The sequence below is a fragment of the Puccinia triticina genome, chromosome 7A (assembly GCF_026914185.1).
Source record: "Puccinia triticina chromosome 7A, complete sequence".
In the NCBI taxonomy this organism is placed as follows: domain Eukaryota; kingdom Fungi; phylum Basidiomycota; class Pucciniomycetes; order Pucciniales; family Pucciniaceae; genus Puccinia; species Puccinia triticina.
In genome coordinates, this window is record NC_070564.1 from 1,658,365 (window position 1) to 1,674,988 (window position 16,624).

The following is a 16,624-nucleotide window of genomic DNA, read 5'->3' on the forward strand; positions in this document are numbered from 1 at the left end:
TCTTAGGCTGTCTCGTTGTGATATTCCTGGTGTTGAACGTCGTTGTTGTTATCTTTGTGTTGAGATTTCCTTTGATTTGGTTCAGATCTTTTAGGTATTTTTTCATATCGTTTATCATTTACATTTAAGTCATATAAAACTAATCTGTTCATTCTTATGTTACTCAAGTGTATTTTACTTTTATTGAGTTCTTTATTAAATAACTGTTGCAAAAAAGTAATCTTCTACCATTTTCACAGGATGCTCTTACTCCCAGGATTAGAAATGAGTCAATTTACTCCCACTTAGTCCAACAGGAGTAAATTTACTCCTTGCTAATCCTGGGAGCAAGTGCTGCATGCAGACACTGCTCTGCTACTCAAGTCACACCGGATGCGGATGCTCTAAGCCCCTACAGTGACCCCGCCATGTAAGCATAAGGATGGTGGACAAAAATCCTATGCTTACATCGCGGTATGCTTCTTATCAAGGTAAAATCCCACCAAAACCAAGAGAATGGTCGCGGGAAATCTACATTTATGCTATGCTTACATCGTGATTATGCTTACATTGTGAATGCTTACATGGCGGGGTCACTGTATTTCATTCCTTGCAAAGTCCGCGCGCTGCCCAGACTTCACAAGGATGTCACGACCACTATATATCGCGCATTTATCACTGGACATATATTTACATACTACATAGACCTTGTGGAGATCCTCTCTGTCAATGCTAGGTAAAACTGTAAGCCTTTTCCTATCTTTCTGTCTTTGCTTTGGCTTTCCTGCTTCTTTCACAGTTTTAGTCTGTAGATATTATTTAGGAATACACAACGGTTGGAGCTAGAAACATAGACTTTCAGTCTTGCTCCCCTTGTGCCACCCAACAACTCCATTGAACGGATCTTTAATCCCTTACATTCCTGCACTCAGCTAGCTTTGTTCATATACTTGAACAGATAATGAAATCCTGCCTGATTATTCAAATCCACAAGATTCTTTCCATTTTTGGGTGTGTTGTACAAATTTGTTATAGGTGGAAATCATCACAGGGGCAGGTTGATTCCTGTCAAACCAACTGGAGATTCAACCAAAAACAGGCTGCCATCAAATAACGAGCGACCTTCGACTCGCTCCAATAAGCTATCCTCCAAGTCAATCCCATTTTCAGGGCCAATGGACATTCAATCAAACGATGATTGATATGGAATCCAAGATGAGGAAGGCACGAGTGTTTCAGAAGAACTAAATTGTATTTCAAAAACATGAAAAATTTTGCGGCTTTCAGCTTAGCAATACTCAGATGGCACAATGCGCAGCCTATTTTTCAAACTTTGAGTGAAGTCGGAGTGACTTACACCAAGGATTTTTTGCCTTAAGGTTCCGCTTGTTTTTTTTACCACGTTGTAGTCGCGATCTCTTTCTTCATCGTAAGATCCCGTCATGAAATCCTTTGAACAAAAAACAACCGAATTCAGTCTGCAATTGAGAAACTGAAAGAAATATCCATGAGCATTTACGCACCATCTCAGAAACTGTTTTAAAATCTGCTTTACGGCCTGTCTTCTTGTACCAAATGTAGCTTCCCCCATAGAGTGATGAAAATATCACTATTGGAAAATAACTGATTCCACCTTATCAGTTTCTGTCGGGTCATTGGAATGCCTTGAGACTTACCCGGTAAAAAAAATCACGGGGTCCCAGTTGTTTGGCAACTGAGCAGGAAATAAGAAAATCAAAGATGAATGTGCACCAGTTGTTTCACAAAAAAAAAAACCTGATCAGCCAATGGATATGAAAATGTCAATTTTTTTTGTAGATTGATTGCATGGGCACTTACAAAGACTTGATAAGAATTGACGATCACTAAGAACGAACAGACAACGATGGCACATATTGCGCCGGGAGTTCGCTGGATGATTAATGCATACCGTCGTCACAATCGGTCGAGAAGATTAGGTCATTGAAGTCCAGTTGAAACGGCTAGAGCTCTCAGAATGACTCAAGTTGATTACTTACAAGTGGAAACCTGTAGGGGAAAATGGAACGGTCTATCTTTTGAGCTTTGACACCGGCTTCCCATCTGACATATGTTACCAAGACGCCGATCCAAGTCAGAAAACCTAAAGTTGAGTACATGTCTTCGCAAAAAGTGAAGAAAAAAGAAATTTAATGTGTCAGGATGAGGCTGGGAACATCAAAAAACTCTCGAGGGCTTCTTACTTGCGAGCCATCCAAAGACAGTTCCTGCTCCACTATGGCTTACTGACACAAAGGCTAGACAGCCCCAGAAGGAAGCCACAATTAAACAAGGCCAAGGGACACCCCATGAATTTGTTTTTCGAAAAACTTTTGGGGCGTTCCCTTCTATAGCCAATGAGTAGAGAGCCCGCGAAGAAATGTACATATTACTTGATGCCGCAGACCAAGCGGATGAGATCAAAACCATGTTGATGATTCTTAGGATTAAAATGAAAAGGGTATCTCAATATCTGTATCGGAAAGCTTATAAGAGTATTGTATCTGGAAGGCTCACGATGGCAAGTACTTGATACCTGATTTCTCAATGGCAATAACAAAAGGAGAAGATGCAGCGGTGTGTGATTGAAGTCTTAATCTTGGCTCGTTACTCGGGACCAAAAGGCCAATGACCATCGTTCCCAGGAAGTAAAACACAGCCAAACGCCAGATAATCGCACGGATGGCTGTTGGAAGCGCCTTCTTCGGATTTTTGGCCTCGGCTGCCGCGAAGGCTGCAATCTCACTCCCAATAGTGGAGAAAGAGGCTTGGTTAGTAGCGGCCCTATAAGTTTAGACACAGAAGGATAATAGGGGTACGTGTTAGTCCCCGGAAGATCCAGCAAGCCAGCCGAGGGCCTTAGATCTTACAAAAATCCCATAAAGCGTCCCAACGCCCCCTTTCCCCCCAAGTGTTGCACCCAAGGCCCAGGATTTTTCCAGTAGCGAGCACCGATGAAATCTCGGTTTGGTCCTCCACCTAGGTCTACAAGATTATTTCAATTGTTAGAACCATCCAACCAACTCTGATCACAGAGTTGGGGATCACCTAATACAATTCCTAGGACGATAAGACCCGTCTTCAGAATAAAAATAAAAAAGGTTAACACTGTTCTATGTTAAGAGCACGCAAATCGTGATTGATTTGGAGGACATGCTTACAATTGTTACCAATTTTATGGATGACAGCCTATTTTTAATCTCAGAATTATACTCAGTTATCTTAACTGGATTTTCTTCAGCTGACTATAACTGACCAAAATTCGAACTCGCCGTAGAACCTGATGAAAGAAAATCAAAAAGGAATCAATTGTGCGTTTGATCTGTGAATCTCCTCCGTATAAACTAATCATACTTTGAACCACAAGAATTGATGGATATTACTACCGCCAAAGCGATAAAAATCCATACACTGTTGTTGACCGAGGTGATCCAGTAGTTGATGAGAACTGCCGATGCAGACATTTCCGTTGGAAGAACTACAATCACATTTCAGATAACGAAATGGACGGTTAAACCATTCTGTTCGTTTACTCTCGATTACAGTTACGAAGTACACTGACTGATAGACCAACTGTACCAGTAGTTGTATCCCATGGTAAATGAGAGAGATGGGCTGACAAATCTTTCGGCCAGGGTGACGTGCCCTCCTGCGATGGGTAGGTGGGCAACTAGTAACGCGGAAAAAATATTAGCTGACAGGATCTTAAGAGGGCGTGTCTCGAAATAACTTAGCCTCATTGCAAGGCGAGTAAAATCTTTCCTTCAAACTCAAAGTGCAGACGAACCCATTTCTCCCAGACAGCCCATAACAACCCATGAGACTGAGGAAAAAAATCAACAAGAATGAGTGGAATACTACAAATGTATGTCATCAAGGGGGTTAAGAGATTTTCAAGGTACTTGTTCCCATGACAATATAGCCTAGAACCATTCCAGCAGGTCCAGCATTGTGAAGGGCGCTTGCGGTTCCAAGAAAAAGACCGGTGCCTACATTCAAGAAAGAAGTTAGAGGCCTCCAAGAACCTATGTGTTTTAATTGTATGGACGTACCAATCACTCCGCCTATGGATATCATCTTGATTCCGAGTTCAATGTTCATTAGCCTTATGGAGGTGCCATCACCACGCTATTGAAGTGTCATTTGAGAAATTCAGCAAGATAGACTGACCTGGATGTGCCGACTTTCCATCCCTCTCTTTAGGCCCTCATTGGCTCTAGGAACATGCTTCTGCCCATCGCTCTCAACATCATAAGTTTGTTGCAGGGAGTTGTCACCTTTTTTCACGCAGTCTTCTGATTCCTTTCGGGATCTCATGATAAAAGCTGAATATCTTTTCCGACCTGACACCTGAACTTGAGCGAAATTGAATTTTGGGAACAGATGTGGTGGAGAAGTTGAAGATATTCAAGAGATGGTTTTGTACGAATGAGACTTGGATGCAATCCCGAGGGGGGGGGTCGGATAAACGTGTTGTTGATTCATACGTCGAAACACTCCGAAATACATTACAGACATCCGTACATCTGTGTAAGAGCCGCATCCAACCTCGACCTCGATTGTTCGGGCAATAACGTATCGATAAACGAGCAACATATCCAGTATCACAGAGATACCCCACTGCTGGAGGACTCAAATACCACTTGGCACTGAGAATTGGTTCACCCGAGAAATACTCGTTGGAGCCCACGTCAAGTCGGTTCCGCACGTCTGAAGGGCAGTCAACTCCTCCGCGGCGGGGGTACCTGATTGGGAACAAGATGAAGCGCCGAGGTCGCTCCCGCACCCCCCGGCTTTGTTACACACGCCAGTATTATTGTCGCGTAAGGCTTCGCGACATAGCTTCGTGATCAGCGCTCGGCGCGGGGTCCCCCGGACTCCTTTCGAGGGACTTTCTCAAGTCGTTTTTTTTTTTTTTTTTTTTTCAAAGTGCAGTTTGATTTGACATTACGCACTATGGGGTACCAACAGTAAAGTAAAAGCCAACGCTAATGATAAGAGATGCCTCTAGAGGCTACAAATTTCCCGACAGATAGTACAAGCTTAGCCAAACAAGAGATAAAAGGAAGGAAAGGGAAAAAAATTGAGCAAGGGAAGAAACAAGTTGGTGTTGCCTGTGCGTCACAAGAAACAAATTATACTTGTCCCGATGCTATACGTCATCATGTAGGAAAAGAAGTGTTTCACCGCAGGTGACTGTAACTCAAGACAGAAATACCGATTGAACGACGCAGTTCAGAAGAGCTTCCTTTGCCCTGTTGGCAAGCGAACTTAGCACAAGTCCCTCTCCAAGCCGTCTCCACTCGTCCGTCTCTGCACACGTTTCCGGGATGACCTTTGCCGCAGCCGCAGCAGCCAATGGTCTTCCCGTAGGCCTCAGTGGTCCCTTCCTGTCGGTAGGTTTTCACTGGGGCCGGTGTCCGGGTCTCGGTGGAGAGTCTCGAGTGTACTAGGTCTCACTACCTGCGGGGCTTCGCGACCTGTTAGGAAGGAGCCCCTAGGTGGGTAGTAACCCAACTCGACGACCCTCCTCCTGAAGCAAAGAGGAAAGAGTGGGAATGGCTTCCCTTGGCCGAAGTTGAGAAGGGGTTCGGGCTATGCCCTCAACACCTAATTCCGTGGGGTGGGTGGGAGGATTTTGAAAAGGAAACTGCCGGTGCAGAGCCGATGAGTTTCAGAGAGATGATGGAGAGAGCTTGGGAGGAGTCTTTGTGCGGGGACAGGCGAGTCTCAAGGAGCTAGATTATGAAGGTTGTTGTGACTGGCGCATGAGCCCGGTCTCAAACCTAATTGCTCATAATCTAGCCTCGACTCCCCCGGCCTGGCCTGGGCGCCCTCCTTCGCGTGCTTGGACCTAGGCGACCTCCCCCTGCGGGTCCGGTCTCTGTCCATCCAAGCCGTCTCCACTCGTCCGTCTCTGCACACGTTTCCGGGATGACCTTTGCCGCAGCCGCAGCAGCCAATGGTCTTCCCGTAGGCCTCAGTGGTCCCTTCCTGTCGGTAGGTTTTCACTGGGGCCGGTGTCCGGGTCTCGGTGGAGAGTCTCGAGTGTACTAGGTCTCACTACCTGCGGGGCTTCGCGACCTGTTAGGAAGGAGCCCATAGGTGGGTAGTAACCCAACTCGACGACCCTCCTCCTGAAGCAAAGAGGAAAGAGTGGGAATGGCTTCCCTTGGCCGAAGTTGAGAAGGGGTTCGGGCTATGCCCATAACTCAGGGAGAAGCCTGAGCCTGCCGAACCCCCAAACTTCGACCCTCAATCCTCCCGGAACACCAGATTGGTTCTCAAGGAAAAGGCAGAGAGTTTAATCACGCGATGACTTCCGTAAGTCTAAAGTTCCTAAAGCTGCAAGAGTTCTGGTTGGGCGCTTTCATTTTCTTCTGTGTAGCGCAGAGGGCATCGCGCTTCGCCAAGCTCTCCAAAACAGTTCCGTTTTCTTTCCGCAAGCCGGTGGGCACCCGGCGTCGTGATAAAGGTGCTAAGTTTTAAGCCGTGAAGGCATTTTCCCAGTGTCCCCGAGCAGATATCATGAGCAAAGGCGGTAGCCACCTCCAGAATCGGTAGACGCGTGTTGTAGTAGCCGGAAGTTCAAAGCGCACGATGCTGGTTTCCTTTTGAAGGAGAGGAACTTTCTAAACCGCGCGAGTCAGAGCCGCGAAGGGTACTTGCTTCCCCGCCTTGTAGTACTAGGATATCCGACTTTGAGGTTTTTCGAAGGGTGTGACCCGAGGAAGTGAGGTCCGTAAAAATAAATGAAGCTGTCTTCATCGTGAATAAGCACAAACAAGGGAGGGAACACATGTTGATAGGGGCAAGACGGCAGAGACAATCAGATCAAAAAGATTATCTGCGATAACAAATGTTTCAGGTCATCCGGAATAGGAACAATCAACTGATGTTTCACCGCCTGGCCCGACCGCACTCCCCTCGACAAGGCATCCGCTTTATTGTCTCTGGATGTCACCCTCCTTGCTACCAGCTCCACCCCTTCCTTAATTAGGATTTGCTGAATCATGATCCACAACCTCCAAAGCTGTGATAGTCTTAGCTAACTCGTCCATAGAGTACGGCCTAATCTAAAGCTTGTAACAAGCCGATCTCTATCGGCCGAGCGTGCAGATGGTTGCAATGTCAACGCCGAGCGCGTTACGAATCGAAGCACCACCTACTCGGAAGGAGTGGCCTGAGACTCCAACATGCCCCAATTTTGCCCAGACCTGAGTCAGGCGCCCTACGGCTGCATTCTTAGTTAGGTTGATTCTATCCGACGACGATTGGAAACCAAATAGGGAGTCGCCTTCCGATTGGCAGGTGAGTAGTCGTCTCTTGACCGCCTCGAGTGGACAGAGTCGATTTCCTGTCGCCGTCAGACGTAAGTGTTGAACCCCAAGTGGTCCGGACGTTTTAGTAAAGCGCAGTGAAATGTTAACTGCCGAACCGTCAGCTGCGAAGACGACGTCCGACTTCTTTACCCCTCCGTCGAGGGTTGGCTTGCCAAATTTCGAAGGGTAGGTTACTTCCCCTAGCCTCGCCAGGCCCCAGAAGGCCACCAGATCCAAAAGTGCTAGGTCGAAGTCATCCCCGCCTGAGAGTTCGTCGGTCAGCGCGATAAGGTCGTAGATCATAACGGCCTTTTTCTTCTTTTCCTTCGCGCGGAGTGCGTCCCGTTTGGCCAAGCTTTTCAGAATCAGTTTTAATCTTCTCTCGCAAACCGGTGGGTACGCTGCTTCGTGATAGAGGTGCCAAGCTTTCAAGCCGTGCAGGTATTTTTCGAGTGTCACGGAACAAATCTCTTGGGGAGCCATGGGATGTACCTATTTCCCTGCCCACAAGCAGAAATGGTAGATGTCTTGCGTAGTGGCTGGAAGATTAAAGGGTATGGCGTTGGTTTCTCGTTTAAACGAGAGGAATTTTCTGACCGCAGAGTTATAGCTGCGAAGGGTGTTTGATTCCCAACCTTGCAGCACCAGGATGTCCAGTTCGGAGGGTTCTCTAAGGGTGTGGCCCGAGGAAGTGAAATCTTTAAAAAAGAAAGCAGCTGATTTCATTGTGAGAGAGAAAACACGCGAGTGAGAAGGAACATGCAACTCGATGCCAGGGTAGCGGCGACAAGCTCAAATCAAAAAGATCACTTGTGATAACAAGTGTTTCAAGTCTGCTGGAATCGGGACGACCAGTTGATGTTTCACCGCCTGGCCTGAACGTACCCCTCGCGATAAGGCGTCCGCCTTATTATCCTTGGACGACACCCTCCTTGCGACCAATTCCACTCCCTCCTTGATCAGGATCTCCTGAGATATTACGATCGAAATACGGAGTAAACGATTCTCTGATGTTACGATTGAAATACGGAGTAAACCCGACATCAAAATGATTGGGTAGAGAGCCTTTGATGAACATGATCGTCGTTTTATCAGCGGGTCTCTTAGCTACGTTGACTGCAGGATTTATCGCATCACTTGACGAAGAGCGAAGGATGTCCGGTTTATCCGGAGCGGTCAAAGACGTCGCATTATCCATCTTTCCGTAGAGACGTAAAAAGAAGTCAGTTGATTTCTTGTCGCCCTTTGCGAAGGCCTCCATCGCTCTTTCCCAAATCTCTTGACGATCCGACTTCTCTTGCGTATCGCTCGTGACTTCGGGGGTAACAGAAGAAGCTACGACAGCGGTGGCCATCGTGTCACCCGCACTAGAAGCTTTAGGTGGCTCCGTCACCAAAACTGCTCCTGGTTCGATTATCAACGGCAAGTTCGACAGAATAGCTTTGTATCTGGATGCCGTGTCCCGCTCTTGACCATCCTTCGACGGATGTCCACTCATTCGGATATTCAAACCCAATGTAATTGCCGTCCTTCTCATCTCCTCTAGATCTACGATTAGTGTAGTAGTGAATTGTGTCACGTTGCCAATTCTTGTCGAACATAGTCAACGGAATGGGACCCCTGAATTCCTTAATGTTTTTATCAAAGTACGGAGTAAATCCTACATCGAAATGGTTCTGCAGGGAGCCCTTGATAAACACTATCGTCGTTTTATCGGCCGGTCTTTTAGCCACGTTAACAGCCGGATTCACCGCGTCACTTGAAGAGGATCTGAGTATGTCTGGCTTGTCCGGTGCTGACAGAGACGTCGCGTCACCCATTTTCCCATAGAGCCTTAAGAAGAAGTCCGTTGATTTCTTGTCACCTTTTTCAAAGGCCGCAGTTGCCCCCTCCCAAATCTCTTGGCAATCGGTCTTGTCTTGAATAGATTTATCCGAGACTGGGTTGGATATGTTGATGGATTCAGAAGTGTTTAAAACCGTCCCATCAACTCTGGAGACTTCAGGTTCTTTAGGAGGTTCTGTGACATTAACTGCTCCTGGTTTGATGATCAACGGCAAGTTCGATAATATGGATCGGTATCTGGAAGCCGTGTCCCGATCTTGACCGTCCTTCAATGGGTTAGGGATTTCTGTATGAAATCGAGCAAATTACGATTCATTGACAAATTATAATCCATCATTATTAACATCATATTGAGCAATTTACGATTGATTACACATATTGAAAACCATCTCAGCAACTTTGAGAATGGCTAACATTTTGAAACTATCTTCACTGTTCGTATCATGGGACAACGCGGTCTCCTTCCCGAGTGGTTCACCTTCAAAGACGCGATGGATGGCATAAAATAACACCGTATGTATCAGCGCTAAACCATCTACTCAGGTTGCATGAATATCTCCTAGGAGAACTAACTACTTAAGTTCTCCTGTTCACGTCTCTCTTCATCGACCGGTATCGGTAAGCCTCGATCTTCAGACATTTCCGATGTGGCCGTAATCTGACCTTGACCTGCTGATGCGGCTTGGTTCTCGGGTGATCTGTTAAGTCGCTTGTTTGCACGTTTAACCATTTCTTTGACCATGTCCTTCAGTAAATGCGATGCTACGAGTTCAGAAGATGAAAGCGACGTTACTAGTTCGGAATTGATTATGTGATAATTGTCTTGACGATATAATTCAGTTTGAAAAGATTTTGAAAAGGAAACTGCCGGTGCAGAGCCGATGAGTTTCAGAGAGATGATGGAGAGAGCTTGGGAGGAGTCTTTGTGCGGGGACAGGCGAGTCTCAAGGAGCTAGATTATGAAGGTTGTTGTGATTGGCGCATGAGCCCGGTCTCAAACCTAATTGCTCATAATCTAGCCTCGACTCCCCCGGCCTGGCCTGGGCGCCCTCCTTCGCGTGCTTGGACCTAGGCGACCTCCCCCTGCGGGTCCGGTCTCTGTCCAGCCTGCCAGGGGGCACGGCGCGAAGCGCTTCGCACAAAATGCGGTCTCCCGTCAGGGCTCGAGCCTGAGGGGAGAGGCCCTGCGAGGCTGCCCTTCGGGGCTCTCGCAGGTAGGCTTTGTTAAGCTCGGTTGGCAAGTGACTACAAATTCAGGCATGTACGTATGTATGTAGTAATGTACAACAGGAGATCAAACACCGAAAAATTGAAACTGAAGTTCCCCGCTTCATTGGAAGGTTTTCACATATTTTAGGCTTTGCAGCTGTGATCTAACTTTGCGGAGCGGGAGAGTATTGAAAAGGTGTTGGATTGCAACTTTTGAAATTAGTCTATTGTCTTTTCCAAGAAGGTTGGACCTTCTCAATTTTTTTTGTTTTGGTGTATGGGTTTATTTTTGATTTTTAGATTAACTTTTGGCTGGAGTATCCCACAGCCCTCTTGTCCCTTGCTGGTTGTGTAACGGTCTGGTCATTGGTCAGCCCCTCCGTTTGGGCAGAGGGCAGCGGTCTATCACCATGCACCATGGAGGAAGGGGTCAATGAGCAGCTCTGGTTCCTAATATGGCCTCAGTTTTTTCTGAAGTCTACTCCAAGACCATCTTCTCAAGGATGATGGCTCTGGGTTTCAATTTAGCCTTGGGCTGTATCTGACACCTGTCAAATCAAAACTCCAAGTATACATGAAAGATATGTGATTTGCAAAGGATTTTTGAAAACAATATTTTTAAATTCTGTCTAAGCTTCTTGGAAAAGACAATAAATGTACTGTGATTCTGCTTAATCTTGAACCATTCAAGGTTTTCATTGGCTAATAGTAAAGTTATGGGTTTGGTAGAGGTGGTTGATTTGAACCTGGGTACCCCCTTGTGTCCAGTTACCCAGAGCCTTTTTGCCTCACCTGCACCAATGGTGGGCCGTTACAGTTACCTGTTAACTTGAAGTATTGTAAAGGATTGAAAAATAAGTTACAATACCAGAAATATGGTTATTGATTTTGCCAACAAAAGTTAACTATAACCTTGAGGGCTTGAACAATAACATAAAATACCCTCTATAACAGCTGATACAGGCCATTTTTCATTGATACAGCCAAAAATGTATTGTATCTATTGTAAAGTATTGAAAACTTGATATTTTTTTGTTAAAATGAACAGTTTTTCCTTGAAAATAACGGCCAATGTGTTACACAAATCAGCCCATATATTGTAAAGCATCACATTGGCCCACCATTGCCCACACCTGCAGAGCAGGTACTGGCAGTGCCCGCGCAGGTATTTGCGGGTACCTGCCACTTAACATGCACCAAGAGGGGCACATTCTGATTTGATTACTATGTTAATCTACATTCACAACATTTTTTGAACCTTCTGCCATTTACACTGGTTTTCACTGCAAGAAAAAGTCAAGCAACTGCCAGCAGTTGACATGCAAGAACTCCAAGCAAGCTTGTGTTATTAAGGGGATTCAAAGTTGGCCAATTGCTACTTGCATGCACTTTTGCAAGTTGGTGTTCAAGGTGTTGAAGTGTCAATCTAGCGCTGCTTAACACATTGTTGCTTACACATCCAATCACCATTGGAGGCAACACCACACATCATCATAAGCATACATCTACTGTATTCAACTGCAACATAGCAATGTGTACTTAGCTCACACTACCCGCAAACAGGTGACAACATCCGGATTTTGTTGCGCTGACAAAATCCAAATTTTGCCCCGAGTTTGAGCCCCGGTGCTGTCGTCACCTGCCGTGTATTTTGTCACCTCCAACAGGTCACCCACGGATTTTGTCAGCTTCTCAGGTCAACGCTCCCTGGCAGCCAAACATGTCAGGGTATCTGGACTACATTGAGATCCAGATCCTCAGGATTGGCCCGTTTGGCTTCCAGGATTTCAGACCGCCACTGGTCATACATCAGCTGGTGTGTTTTCAGCCATTGGCTAGTCCAGAAAGTGCCAAAGCTGACATGATACGCGCCACAGAGGACGGGTGCGCGCCAAATGCCATTCCGGGCACAACAAGCACCACAGATGAAGCGTGCGCGCATAAGCACAAATAAGCTGGGGATTCAACCAGATCCCTGCTGTTGGTTGTCACGCTTGGCTAGGTGATTCTCACCGGTTTTTGTGCTTGAGTGAGCACAAACACGCGAATTTTCTACGCGTGGATTGTGATCAAACAAGAAGACCATGAGGACATGAAGCCTACACGTGTCCATTTTCCTAGGCTATAAAGACCTGGGACCTCCGAGAAAAAGGAGGTTCCTCAGATTATTATAGAGATTGCCAAGCCCGCCATCCTTGCCCAACAAAAAAACAGGGCTTTTTTCTTCTAGATCTCATTTCTTTCAGGGGGTTACTGAACGTACCCGGTTTTTCTGCATTTGTACCCGGTTTTTGCGTACCCCCTTTTCCGCGTTGTGGAACTCCGTCCGGTGCAGGCCGGCGGCAGTTAGTTGGAGGGGAATGGGGAAAAGAAGTTTTTATGTGCCCTCCGGGTGATGGTCGGGATGAGCGATGAGGATCGGTTGAGCAATGAGGTTTTGGGGGGGGGAAATTTTACAACGGCGTTGAGCGCGCGTCGGCGGTTTTGTTGTTAGAAGGAAGAAAACTTGAAAGATCAATAAGATTCGGAATAGCGCTATGGAGGGCGCCGGATAATGATCAATAAACTCTGATGGATTCCTGATTGGGATCAGCTAGGTTCCATGCCGCCCCTCGTCTGAGTTCGGGGCTGAACTCAGACTCAGGGAGGCGCAGCGCGCCGCGGACCAGTCATCACACCCCGCGCGCGCACAAAGACAAAACAAAACAACACAAAACCACAAGCAGGCCACAAAAGAGAACAAACCAAACCCTCCCCACTGAACCCATCCAAAGCGCGCAGTAGAAAAAAAGGAAAATAGAACAGAGGATCCATGAAAAAGAAAACAACAACCTGAGAGAACAAGCAGAACAAACAAAGGAAAGGGTGATCCTGAACACGTCTGGAAGGCGCGACGCGCGCCGCGTCGCGAAGATCATGAAAAGAACTGAGTCTTGAGTCTTGAAGCTTGAATCCTAGGGCACCTTGACCAGCCGCGCGCCAGCGCGCAATGCTTTGAACTGAGTCTACATCTGTACCATGCGGCACACCACAGCGTACGTACCCGGTTTTTTTCTACTCATTTCTACGCAACGCAAATAGGCTTAAAATTCATCTAAATTCCTGAAAATAATTATGATGCATTCAAAATTCCAAAAAAGCAACTTTAAATGATTTAATTAATTTTTTGCATACCCCCTTTTCCCAAGTGTGTGCCAAGGAAATATCTTTTTTTTTACATGTAGCAGGGTTCCAAAAAATTGAGGGAACATTCAAACATGCATTTGAAGCTTCCTTTGAAATTTTTGAGAGAAAAAAATAGGTACGTGGCGGGTACGTGGTGTGCTTAGTAGAAAAATGACTGCTACATGTATAGCTTTTTTGTTACACATTTAAAGAGTCTAAAAATTTCAGAAATGTTTCTATGGTGTATATTCTGTGCGCCATTAAATTTATAGCTATGGGGTAAACACCAAACATGAGATATAGGGGGGGCGGGCAGCCTTAATAGGAACAATCTGGCTAATTATTGAATATCTTTTTTGATAAATTTCCCAGAAGTCTAAGGAATGCAGGGGTTATAGAATGATTCATATTATCTGCGCTCTGAAACTTTTGGCAATATTGGTACCTTGGAACATCAGATATAAGGGGTGCGCAGTAAGGCAATATGACTACCACACACCCCTTATATTTCATGTTTGGAGGTACCAATATTGCCAAAATTTTCAGAGCGCAGAGAATACGCATCATTATATAATCCCTGAAGTCCTTAGACTTCTGGGAAATTTATCAAAAAAAATATTCAATAATTAGGCAGATTGTTCCTATTAAGGCTGCCTGGCCCCCCTACATCTCATGTTTGGTGTTTACCCCATTGCTATAAATTTAATGGCGCACAGAATATACACCATAGAAACATTTCTGAAATTTTTAGACTCTTTAAATGTGTAACAAAAAAGTTATACATGTAGCAGTCATTTTTCTACTAAGCACACCACGTACTCGCCATGTACCTATTTTTTTCTCTCAAAAATTTCAAAGGAAGCTTCAAATGCATGTTTTAATGTTCTCTTAATTTTTTGGAACCCTGGTACATGTAACAAAAAAGATATTCCCTTAGTACACACTTGGGAAAAGGGGGGTACATATGCAAAAAATTAATTAAATCATTTAAAGTTGCTTTTTTGGAATTTTGAATGTATCATAATTCTTTTCAGGATTTTAGATGAATTTTAAGCCATATTGCATTGCGTAGAAATGAATAGAAAAAAACCGGGTACGTATGCGGAAAAGGGGGTACGCAAAAACCGGGTACAAACGCGGAAATACCCGGGTACGTTTAGTAAACCCCTTCATTTATTTTCCTCTTTCATCTTTATCACTCCTCAAGACATCACAACTCCGCCTCTTCCTCTTCTTTCCTCGCCAATACGGCCTACTTGCTACCTTTAAGGTACGCTTGAGTCCATTTTACAAATCTCCTCAGTAGATTCAGGTACAACTCTAAGCTCTACCAGCCCCTCTCACAAGAGGCGCGGCTTTCCTCCACCCGCACCACGGTGTGGTAGAACTAGACGGAAAAGTGAAAAATTAAAAGTTTTTTCTCATACATATATTTACTCACCCTAGGATTCAAGATACCACCAAATGGACCTCAGAAATGAATTCTACGGCCAATTTTACCCCTAGTCACCACTGGAAGCATCACTGGAACCCCGCTGGATTGGAAGTTACACCCTCTTGGACCCTCATGGACACGGCCAGCCCCAGTCATCAACCTGTCACACCCCTCAAGTCACCTTTCCCAAGTATACACATACTCAGCCCCAGCCAAACACATACTCTTTTCTATCCCTCTTATCTCCACTGCATACGCAGGGGACCAACCCCATTTCTTCTGTATTTGGAATGTCCCCGCCTCATTTATGCACCCCTTGCAGCTGCATGCAGTCTTCTGACCCCATTTCAGCACTCTTTGCATTAGTCTGACACCACTCATGCACCCCTTGCATGAGGTACCCCTGTATTTGACATTTCCCTGCTTCGTTTATGCACTCCTTGCATTAATATGACATCATCTTTCATTCCTCACCCCACTTTTTGCCTGGATTTAGTATCTTCTGACACCACTTGTACGCAGCCCACCAGCTAAAATCCCTCATTCAGGGTCCCCCTTGTAGCTGAAATCCCTCACATTTGTCTATATAAGGAGCTCTCTCCCCCCCAGTTGTTTTTCCCTCAGCTCAGTATTCCCCAGTTATTTACATACCACCCATAGCTTTACAATTACCCTTATAACACCTCATAACAGCCCTTACATTTGCAAATAACCACTGAGCTCACTCTCATAACTCTCATATCTCTTTCTTGACATATCACGTGCCTGTCACGAGTCACCCGGTTCCTGGTTCAACTCCTGACTGAGACATATACCCTCCTCAGTCCAGACACTCTTCTCAACTTCTTATATCACCCTCTTGAGGACCTGTGTTCAACCCCCACCGGAAACATCAAGTCAACTTTCACCCTTTCCATCATCATAAACCCTCTCAACTCTCACATACCTGTCATCAGACAACTTCATCTGGAACTAGACCAGACCTATCACTTGATTAAAACTTGCCAAGCTTAGCTTGGTGGGTCTTGTTATCTGATAGTATAGAAGGGCAGAGTTTGCACCTCCATCATCCCCTTCTCCATTCAGCAAAAGGGTTTCACAACCACTTTTGATTCTTACAGCGGTCAAGTTGAGTGTGTTTTCCTCTTCAGGAACTCACCCTTGTTCTGTTTGCATTCAGGGCATCGCCACTTCACAGACGCGCCCTGACATGTGTACTGCAGTCACCAAGAGGAGTACACACCCTCTTGATGGCCGGTCAAACCGGTCATCAAGAGGAATACACATCCCCTGGATGACCGGTCAAACCGGCCATCAAGAGGGCAGCGTTGAGCGGCCGCCGCAGCGTTTAGCTTTCAGTAAGTGCCCTTGTAGCATTTTTTTGCTGCGCTGCACTATTTTGCAGCTTTAGCGCCATGTTTTCCGCTACACTAAAGCTAAAACCTCTCAAATTAAAGCGGTACACCGCTAGAAATCAGCGCTGGTGGTAGTGGTTTTGTGACAGCTTCCGCTAAATGCCGCAAGGATATAGCGGTGTGACCGCTGCACTGCGCTAAATGGCCCCTTTTTTTGGTGTAGCGCAGCGGTTACATCATTGTCTCCAGAGAGTGCCATACTGTACCCTTTTTCTGTAACTGTGTGGGATGCCTTT

General features: G+C 45.8%; 1 protein-coding gene across 1 annotated transcript; it reads right to left on the reverse strand.

The window, feature by feature from the left end:
• Window positions 1-1,214: 1,214 nt before the first annotated feature.
• On the reverse strand, window positions 1,215-4,314 carry PtA15_7A195 (uncharacterized protein; the record flags this gene model as incomplete). Its single annotated transcript, XM_053170776.1, has 18 exons — window positions 1,215-1,223; window positions 1,337-1,429; window positions 1,503-1,602; window positions 1,656-1,693; window positions 1,819-1,890; window positions 1,998-2,119; window positions 2,202-2,437; window positions 2,515-2,781; window positions 2,868-2,982; window positions 3,046-3,076; window positions 3,159-3,186; window positions 3,254-3,277; window positions 3,352-3,475; window positions 3,560-3,667; window positions 3,785-3,820; window positions 3,900-3,986; window positions 4,050-4,074; window positions 4,168-4,314. 18 exons carry the CDS (start codon window positions 4,312-4,314, stop codon window positions 1,215-1,217), a joined length of 1,662 nt encoding a protein of 553 aa, XP_053022024.1.
• Window positions 4,315-16,624: the final 12,310 nt, after the last annotated feature.